This window comes from Trichoplusia ni, chromosome 13, assembly GCF_003590095.1.
Source record: "Trichoplusia ni isolate ovarian cell line Hi5 chromosome 13, tn1, whole genome shotgun sequence".
Lineage (NCBI taxonomy): Eukaryota > Metazoa > Arthropoda > Insecta > Lepidoptera > Noctuidae > Trichoplusia > Trichoplusia ni.
Genome location: NC_039490.1, coordinates 11,386,408 through 11,396,944, shown reverse-complemented (window position 1 = coordinate 11,396,944; position 10,537 = coordinate 11,386,408). Strand labels below are relative to the sequence as shown.

At 35.9% G+C, this 10,537-nt stretch overlaps 3 protein-coding genes across 3 annotated transcripts; all 3 read right to left on the bottom strand.

Moving 5' to 3' along the window:
* Positions 1 to 5: 5 nt before the first annotated feature.
* Positions 6 to 1,331, bottom strand: LOC113499997. The gene has a single exon (XM_026880638.1). The coding sequence runs from the start codon at positions 1,194 to 1,196 to the stop codon at positions 489 to 491; it is 708 nt and encodes a 235-aa protein (XP_026736439.1). The 5' UTR covers positions 1,197 to 1,331; the 3' UTR covers positions 6 to 488.
* Positions 1,332 to 1,405: 74 nt separating this feature from the next.
* Positions 1,406 to 4,276, bottom strand: LOC113499995. The gene is made up of 2 exons (XM_026880636.1): positions 3,949 to 4,276; positions 1,406 to 3,565 (listed from the first exon to the last, which is right to left on the bottom strand). Exons 1-2 carry the CDS (start codon positions 4,079 to 4,081, stop codon positions 2,148 to 2,150), a joined length of 1,551 nt encoding a protein of 516 aa, XP_026736437.1. The 5' UTR covers positions 4,082 to 4,276; the 3' UTR covers positions 1,406 to 2,147.
* Positions 4,277 to 5,298: 1,022 nt separating this feature from the next.
* On the bottom strand, positions 5,299 to 8,489 carry LOC113499996 (zinc finger BED domain-containing protein 6-like). The gene has a single exon (XM_026880637.1). The coding sequence runs from the start codon at positions 6,181 to 6,183 to the stop codon at positions 5,314 to 5,316; it is 870 nt and encodes a 289-aa protein (XP_026736438.1). The 5' UTR covers positions 6,184 to 8,489; the 3' UTR covers positions 5,299 to 5,313.
* Between the last annotated feature and the right edge of the window lie 2,048 nt (positions 8,490 to 10,537).

Here is a 10,537-nt window from a genome sequence, read left to right as displayed (position 1 = left end):
TAATGAAAATGAATAAATAATCAATTAACATCACTTGAAAAGACGTTTCACAAAAATAACGAAAAAAATACTTTTCTACGGCAATACGAACACTCACACGCTGTCGCCATCTTTGAAGTGACAGGAGCATGAAGTTTGGTGCGATCGAATGTGCGTTGGTGTTGCCATACAACAAAAATTATGTTGATCCGAATCGGTTTTTATTTTAGCTGTGATTTGAAATGTCCCTTTCAATACGTGTCCCTTTCATGGCACCTCTCCCCTACTTAGGATTTACCATTAAAAGTTCATTTAGTTAAGAACTCTGCCCAAGAAAACGAGAAATACCTAAAAAAATATTAAACGGCCAACCAAGTTTAGTCACAGAGATATTTTGAAAGTTATGTTTTTAATAAAATATTTATCTCCACACAAAATCATTATTTGTATGTACCATTAATGTTATATTAATCAATAATAAAACAACAGATCATATTGCAATAAAATATTTATTTGGAATATGCATGTTCCAGGCGGACAGCCAATGATGAATCGTCACAATCAGATGAATCTTCGTAACTGCTGTCGGATTCTGTTTCAGACTCATCATTTAATTCAATTATGAAGCTGTCTATTTGATCGTCCATACACCCATCTCTTTCAAAAAGCTTGTCTTCAATGTGGCGCACATGTTCGCATTGTTTTTGCCAATCTTCTGCAGTAATACTTTGAAACGCTTCTTTGGTTAAATTAACGATGTTATTCGCTTCTTGCCCTACGTTTTTATCTGCAACACGTCTTTTGGCGAGACTCCACATAAATTCAATGGCGTTTAGCTCACAGTGGTATGGCGGTAATCTGACCACTTTGTGACCATGAGCTTCAAGCATTTGATCAGCTTCATATAATGGAGCTTCTTTATGCTCTTTTATGATTTCATACAGTTGAGCTTTAACCATGGTAGGCAGATAAGATAAGCCCTTATTTGTGATCCAGTTTTGCATTTCTACTTTAGTGGAGCTTAATGTTGGTGCCTTGTTTAACTTTACGGTGTGATAAGGAGCATTATCCATAACTACTAAGCTATTAGTCGGCAAGTTAGGAATGAGTTTTTCCTGAAGCCATTTCATGAAGTTAGTTTTATTCATGTCATCATGGTAGTCACCCGATTTCGACTGTGATTTAAATATTAACATAGCATTAGGTATAAAACCCATTTCACCACCCGCATGAACAATAATCCATCGTGCACCAGCAGAATCGTTTTTGTGGACGCCTTCTTCATTTTCTATTTGCCAGCATTTATTTACTGTGTAGGACGCGTGAATATAAGTCTCGTCTAGGAACACAACAGGCCTGCCTTCATCGCGATTTTGCTTCAAAATAGTTAGGTACCTGTATCGCCAGGCCACAATGTAACGTGGTGATTATTGATTTATTGAGGGTTTATAAAGAAATGAGTAACGGTCCATGTTGGATACGGAAACTATATATATTTAGTACACAAGTTTTACACTAGGTGTCTTTTACCACAGATAACAGAATACTCTTATAGTCTATACTTTACATCTCCCTTTCTTTGTAAACTAAAAACATTGTTTTCTAAACATATGTACTATTTAGAATAGAATAGAATAGAATAGAATAATTTTATTGTTTCACAGTTACAATTCTTCATACATTCATCAACAGTGGTCCCCAAACTAAGCTGAAGCTTGTATCTTGGGGGCCTGAGTGTTGGAGGTTCTTAAAATAGTTTCTTATTTGGTAGAGCAAGATTATATTATAAAAACAGTAAATAAAAATTTAAACAATAAGAACTTATAAATCAGATAATAAAAAACAAGATCACTTATTTGACTAAACTTAGAATAATGAGAGAATAAACAAATATTTACGATTAAGTGTGTGGATGTGTTTGTATGTGTGTAGATTGTGTGTGTTTGTGTGTGTTTGTGCAGTATGTGTGAGCGTGTGTATGTGTAAGTATCAGTGAGAAAAATCAGGGGAGTAAATCTTCCGTGTCTGCGTATGATAGTGAATGAAGCCATTTTCGAACAGTTTTCTTATATTATATTAATACTTAACTAATTACCTATAATCATAAATTGCACAGCACAACATAATATAACTTATAAAATAATATTTAATAACTAATTTGAGTATTGTTAAAGATCAAGTCTATTTACTGGTTTAATTATTTTACCAAATCTTGATGTTCTTAGTGCTGTCGCTGGTTGAGCCATGTCTGACTTCTGCGAATGATTAGAAGTGTTTGGTGACGAGCTTGTTGATGCTGGGAGTGACTTAGGAACAGCTGGTGATTGTTCTTGTGCTGGAACCTGTTGTACTGCTGGTTCATCTGTGTATTTAGTTTCAGGGACTACCACTCTGTTGCTAGTAATGTCTGCTTGTGTCTTGTGCAGATGACTGAAGTTTCTACGTAGGATTTGGCCTTGATCAGTTTGAATGATTACGGATCTCGGTAGACCTTCAGGCTTTTCTATCACTCTGGCCCCTTCCCAGTGGCGATGAGCAACTTTGTGCCTGACTTTTTCATTAATTTCAAAATGGTCTGGTCTTTTAGTGTGCTTATTACTGTAACTGGCTTGTTGTTCTCTTAACCGTTTTAGTTCAGCTGTGACGCCTTGCATTATTTTTGGTTTCAGGTTACTGTCTTTTATAGGTAATGGAGATCTGGTTATTCTGCTGTATAGCCGTTGGTTCGGTGAACCTAAAATATCATTTCTTGGTGTATTTCTCCAGTTTAATAAAGCTAGTTGAACGTCGGACTTGTCAATCCTACATTTTTTTAATATGTTCTTGGCTACTTGAACTGCTTTTTCGGCGAGCCCGTTGCCTTGATGGTGATGTGGACTGGATGTGACATGGTTAAATTTCCACTCTTTTTGAAAGATTTTGAATTCTCTAGACATGTATTGTGTTCCATTGTCAGTTTGTAGCTCTTCGGGTATTCCTTGTACAGCAAACCATCTTTTCAGTTGTTCTATAACTTCATATGAAGACTGACCTTTTAGCTGTTGAAAATCTAAATAACCAGAGTAGCTGTCACAGATTACAAGGTAAGTTTTTCCTTTTAATTCAAATAGATCAGATGCAACTATTTGCCATGGAAGTGTAGGAATCTTTTTAATTAGCACTATATCTTTAATATTGTCTTTTTGTGTTTGTTCACAGACAGAGCAGGTTTTAACTAGTTTTATGATATCATCATATTGTCCCTTCCAGTAGAGAATTTGTCGTCTTTCCATCAGTAGCTTCCTTTTTGACCCACATTTTTTAAAACGGAATCCAATTTGACGGATAATTTTCCACAATGTAGTACGCCCTCCACGAAAATTTATGTCAATCTTCAACTCTGCTAAGAGTTTTCCCAAAGTCGGTACCTCCTTTCTGACGGTATACATTTGATGTATTTTATTTCGGATTGCACACAAATCAAAATCATCCAATTTAATTTTTTTTTCCTGTGTTCGTTTCTTTCTCGGCGTGGAAATTTTGTGAGATGTGGAAGCAGCTACTTCACCTTCTTTGGTAATGGTGCTTACGGTTTTTTCAGATATACCTGAAATGACAAACAACTTTAATTTATTGATAGCCTAAATACATCGTTATTAATTTATTCATATGGCAACTTACACTATTTGACAATCATTACTGTATGAATGAATAACTCATATAGGTATTATATTTAAAACTCAAATAGAAACGACATCAAAATTAACAATACCTAAGTTAATAGCAACAGAATCCAAAAAAATCGACATGGTCTTAAATAATAACAATAATCAAACTTCACAGAATAATCGTTACCCTCGTGTAAGTAATTTCATAAAAATACCTTGACAATGCTAATATATGTTCTAAATATGGTGCTTACGGCATGACATTATAGTTTCCAGTTAAATTGGGTAAAATGTTAAAGACGGGTAACCCTTTTTTACATACCTGTAATGGCGGCTACTCGTTGACGAACATTGCCAAATGGAATTAAAGGAGCATTATTGTCCTTTTCTCTCTCACAAAAATCACGCACTGCTAATACAATCTTTCTTCCGCTGCTTTGAATCCTTTTCGGCATTTTATCAAATTAAATATCATAACTGTTAAAGAAAAACGCTAGAAGCTCTTCAAGACGAGTCGAAAGTTATACCAACACTCAGAAAACATCTGTCAGAGGTAAAATAACTGTGAATGAACTGTATGTACAATGATCGTTTTTTTTTCTTTGTTTTTTTATTTTGTTTTTTTTTTTTGGTACGGATACCTTTTTTGTTTTATTTTTTATTGTTTTTTATATTTTTTAACGGTATTTTTTTATTTTTTACGCATGTTGCTGTGCAGAAAAAGCATCTGTGTAACTGTAGATGGCTTTAGCAGTTTTCTCCTATCAGTAATCACTTGCCCTGCATTTGAAAACACCCTTTCGCACGAAACCGATGTAGCTTGGATACAAAGCCTTTTCAGAACTAACTCATATAAATGAGGATATATATGTTTCCGGCTGTGCCACCATTTTAGAGGATCCTCTTTTCTGTTCAAGGGTTCTTCATGCAAATATTTGTCTAACTCCCTTATCCCTGCAGCCACAGTGCTTTCCGGACGAGTTGCATGGCTCATCTCAACATCAAAGTCTTCCCAAATGCTTGTTACCGTAACGTCAGTAGCTACTGCGGGTTGTTCCTGTTTAGGCCGATCTTCAGCCATATTCGAGTCGTTTACCTGGACTCGCACTTCTGCAACTCTACGTCTGAAATTCTCTATGGCTCGCTGGTACGCTTCTGAAGTGCGGAAGGCTTTTTGTTTAAACCGTGGATCTAGAATTGCTGTGTCAGCATACAATGTGTTGGACTCTAAGTCATGGAAACGAGCAAGAAGATTGTTTTTTAATTTATTTAGCATAACGGGGATTTGAGGAAGTTGATAGTTGTTTTGGGCTAGGCAATTTACAACATGCTTCGATAAAAGCTTGGAAAATATCAATACTTTGGACAGGCTCACATGTTTTTCTGAGCTTACTTCCAGGGTGACTTCGTAGAATGGCCTGAGAATTGGTTCGATACTTTCAATTAGCTCCCAATCAGATCTCTGGAGGCTGAGGTCGCTTCTTATCAGAGCTCTAGTGCTGATAACAGCATCTTTAATTTTTAAGAGGCGTTCTAACATGTTATAACAAGAGTTCCAACGCGTAGGACATTCCTGCTTTAACTTTAAAATGGTTAAATTCATTTGCGTTTGGGCGACTTCTAATTTTGATTGTGCCAGAGAGCTTCTTTTGAAAAATTCCACTATACATTTAACTTTAGAAACTACCTATGCAATGGTTTTTATGCCGTCCTGTTCAATTAAATTTAATAAATGGGCGAAGCAGCTTACAGATCGCCACTCCCCTAATCTCACAGCTGATAAAATGTTTGGGGCGTTATCACTCACTATGCAACTAATTTTGTTCGTTATCTGCCAGTCTTGGATAATTTGTCTTAAAAATGCAACCAAATTGACACTGGTATGCCTGTCATTATAGTCGATACAGCCTAATAAAATAGATTGGAGCTCAGTGTTTTTATTAATATAGTGCGCAGTAACTGCTATATAGCTTTGGTTAGCACTTGATGTCCATCCGTCAGTACAAAGGCACACCGCATATGCTTCTTTTAAATTACGAAAACAAGATTCAAAAACTTCTGTGTACGTTTTGGGGATGAGTGTCTTTGAAAGGGTTTTTCTTGTTGGGAGTTGGTACCCCGGACAATGAGAAACTAATTCAATGAGTGTTTTAAACTCTGGTTCGTCTACTATTCTTAATGAATGGTGACCCTTGGTCACCATGGCCACCACTTGCTTATCAACTTGTTCCGTCTTTCGCGACGATGGTGGTCGTCGAATAAAGTTGGTAATTGATGGCACATTAAGCGGTTGTCTAAATGTGGTTGGCAAGTCTAAATGTTGATTTGGCGATGTTTCAGTGCCGTCGCGTGGTGTTGGTGGTGATACTGGTGGTGCAGATTGTCGTTCAATATTCAACGATACGGTCGGGTGTTTTGTGGTTAAATGTCTTTTTAAATTACCAAGAGATCCACTTTTTGTGCTTAGTTTGGTCGAACAATAATTGCAAATGGCTTCGTTTAGCCCTTCCTTAAAATGGAACCATAAGTTGCTTCTTTTTGGTCGTCTTTGAGCCATAATTAAATTGTACTTTTACTGTAACTTAATCTGCTAAAAGTCACTTGTAACACACACACACACACACACTTAATAGTTATTTTTTTTAATTTATCAGCAAGCAAATGGCGAACAATTAATAAAATGTTTATTTTAAAACAATTAACGGGCACGAAAGTTAGTTAGGCTAGGTAACATTCCAAAATAAAAAGCGTCCAAGATCGCAAATACTTATAAACAGCAAACAAAACACTTTACAATAATTTATAACTTGCACGATCAAAAATGCGCGCCGAAAGATCGGTTGTTTTGTTTGTATTCCGCAGTCGCACATACTATAGGTATAAACTTCCAATTTGCGAACACAGCTCTGTGTTTGGGCGATAAGCTAAAATAGACATTAAGGCATTGAAATAACGCGCATCTCATCTCATTCTTGCGAATTCGGTCGATCGGGTTCGGATAGAATCGTCATTCGTCGGCTATTCTCTCTTGTTCTCATTCATTCACAGACACATCGAATGAAAACGTATATCGTTTCTGTCAAACAATCAGAACGACTGTTTCATTTCTCGTTCGGGCGATGTACGAGTTCGGAAAGAGCTATTTGACCTATTAGACCGGTTACAAGCCAGCGTTCGGAAACGTTTCTTCTAGTACAGTGCGAAGATACGGCTCCTATTCGTTCATCGTTCACGAACTACACAAGACTAATATATTTATTAACTATACACGGACTAGAAAAAAACCCAGAAAATGAAAAAGTACATAAGGGTGAATATATGCTATTTGTTTCTTTTTGTTTCCCTGAAGAAAATGTAATCTGTTCCATTCAATTTTGATTATTTCTCTATTTGACATTATTTTGTAATTTGTAATGATGAGGGCCAGAAGATGTTTCCTCTTTTTTTAATTTTATAAGCACCAGAGGAAAATGTGTTACCAGGGGAGTGACACTATTGGCAGAGTAGTGACAAATTAAGGCAGGGAAGTGACAGGCCATTGATTATTAGCTAAAAATCGAACTAATATCAAATTAAACAATATATATTTGATTATTTTTTAATATACAAGATACATTCATCATCAAGATACACACAACCTTATTTTTAATATTAATGGTTTGTTAAGGCTTAAATTTCAATTACCTGTATCAAATAACAGAATTAATCATTTCTGCTTATCAGTCTCATCTGAGATGAAAGTTTTTAATTATAAAATGTTTATAAACTTAACAAGCCACATTTAAGGCGTTTTTATCTGAATAAAATTATAACAAAAATATAAACTTTGTTCACAAAACAAAACAATAGTACTATCTAATGATACATCTATCAGTCTCAAAAATATTTAAACAAATAAACTTAAAAATTATCTATTTCCTGCAAAGAACAGAACCAATCATTTCTACGGAACTAAATATTTTTTACTTCAATATTAACAATGAACAATTTACTTTTCAAATACATCAACTGGCTTTGGAAACTTATAGAATACCCTTGTCAAGATTTGTTCCCATTTAACATCAGACATGTCATTGTCATTTATTCTAAAAAGTGTAGGATGTTCTTTTGAGATCTTTAAAAAAGTAACCCTGATCTCTCCTCCTTCATCAAAATCTGACGAACATATGCCAGCATATCTATATTTTTTATTATTAATATTATATTCCACAAGTACAAAATCTCCGTTCTTGACAGTCATAGCAGTGTCTGCATTGTCTATCTATAGTATTAATCACATGAGTAGATGTTTGTGCAACTACTTTGTTTTGCACATCTTCCTCAGAATCAGTGTATACTGCATCAACATTCAATTTCTTTTTTTTATTTTGGGGATATTGGGGTATTTAATATCGCCTAAGTGAAAGTGAGGACAAAAATTGCTACAAAAGCAGCTGAGGCTCTTCATGTATAACGTATTGCTGAGATAGTTCCCTCGTACTTGATGTACTTTAAGTGTACCAGTAAAAGGTTTGAAGTTCCATCGATTATCTTCCATTATCTTCTTTTGAAAATCAATTTCATCTTCGGGTAGCACAAAAATTTTAATGCCGGGACAAGATGCAGCGCATGGAACTGTTTTATCCACAGACAAAATATTAAAGAAATCTAATTTCTTTACATGAATCACAGCATATTTTTCAGTTAAGTTATCTTTTAGGCTTTTGGCCATCTGGCTTCATGCCAGTGCCGGATTTATGTTTTTGATGAGTGTAGGCTACTTTATTTCCGCCGCCCCATGGACTTACATACCTTTCTAAAATAATAATTTTCCATTTTTAGTAAAGAAGGCCTTACAGTTAAATAAAATTAGAATTAGTCATTAAGAAGGAGCGTAATGAAATAAAAATCAAGATATACATTTTTTTACGGGCCTTTTTAATAGCAAAATCATTAATAATATCATCATAGTTTATGGTGTTCATTATCTCGGCTTCTATGTAGAGAAGAGTTAGAGAATTCATTTTTTCTTGAGATAATGAAGACCTTTGATAATTCTTTACGCGTTTTAAACAGGAAAAACTCCTTTCACCAAAACAATTTGTAGCAGGAGTGGAAAGTGCAATGCGGAGAGCTATATCCAAGTTAGGGTATACATTAGACAGACTTTGATTCCTCAAAAAAGTTGAGAGACTGAGTAGTGAGTTTGATTCAGGCTTCACTGCACACTCTGCAGTTTTATCAGAGGAAATGTGACTTTGAAAATGCACACATTCTTGTAAATCATTGGTATAATATTTTACGAGGGAGCTTTTTCTGTAACTGTTTGTGTTGAAAGTTCAGTCATTTTTGTTAAAAATGAAAATTTGTCTTTAAAATTTAAGTAAGCATTATGCCTTCTCTGTATTTCAGCTCGCAGTCTATCAAGGATGACCAAAAAGGTATTGACTCTGAAATAATCTCTAGAGCTGGGGGGTACTTCAGGTTCTTCATTCTTTGTTTCATCCGTCATCTTTTTTCTTTTAGGTTGTCTTTTTATTTTACCTTGATATTCCTTAAGTGTGCTCATCTCCATTGCTTTTTCTTCGAAATAGTCAAAGTTTTCTCGTTCTGCTATTATAAACTCTACTAGAAATCCATAGAGATCAGATACCGTCAATACATCTACAGATGAGCTCTGAATCTGAATGCTCACTTTATTTAACCTTTCCAAAATGATGAAGCAATGCAGACTGATCTCGGTAAAAGACACCAGACAAAACCCTAAGTTTTCTGCATACCGATCCCTTGGCTGGAAAATAATTTCATTTACATCTGCATTTTGGTAATTGTGTCGCACGGGCTCCAAACTTTGCAGCAAAGAGCTCCGCACGAGCACAACTGTTGGGGGTGCCGGATTGGTGAAATGAGAAGGCCCTTATAAAAACCAAACTTAATTTATTGACGCTCTTTTTAGAGGATATACATATGTAAACAAACAGAGTTTGTTTACTACAAAACGTGTAGGGCTCCACTGAAGTCCTCGGGGCTCCGTCGACGTCTATGTGGCTCCGTCGACGTCTATGTGGCTCCGTCGAAGTCTATGGGGCTCCGTCGATGCCTATGGGGCTCCGCTGTTGGTGAGGGCTTCACTGTTGCCGCTGAGAGCTTCGCTGTCGCCGCTGAGAGTTTCTTGTCGCCGATTTCTTGCTGTTTCTTGAGGTCCGCTTCTCTTGAGGTGTAGCCGCCGAATGTGTCGACCCTCGGTGTGGGCCTCTTTTTATACAAATTCGGGCCCCGAAATTCCACCGCTCCCATTGGCCGACCAATAAGATCGCTTGCTTTTCGACCAATAAGAGCGGGGGCGGGGCCCGCGCGCGGATTTTATTCTAACCTTAAGTATGACGATACTTTACCACACCGAGCCGTTTACATAAATCCTTAATTTTCTAATTAAAATGAACTATAATAATATCACAATCATACATTTTTTGAACTATTACTGTGTCTAGAACACTAGAAAAATACAGTAAGTGTAAGATCTTAATTTAAAAATAGGCACAATTTTAACATAATAATCTAATTAATTCCGGCTCTCCTATTGGTTGCTGTTATTGGAATGTTCACCAAGAGGAGGCCGGAGTATATCAAAAACAAACAACAATCTTATTAGTAATTATCCTATACTTAATCCTAATACTTATATTAAATCACTATAATTGTTTACTGTTCGCACTGTTATTTACACTGTCCCGCACATATACTTAATCCTAATACTTATATTAAATCACTATAATTGTTTACTGTTCGCACTGTTATTTACACTGTCCCGCACAGTAATGAGAACCGTCGGCAATCAATTCCCTACCAAACACCAAGAATGCTGGGGTCTAACCCGTCACCTCACTAGTTGAGCTGTTTAATGCAAATTGCTCCTTGGGTACTTGTAAGTC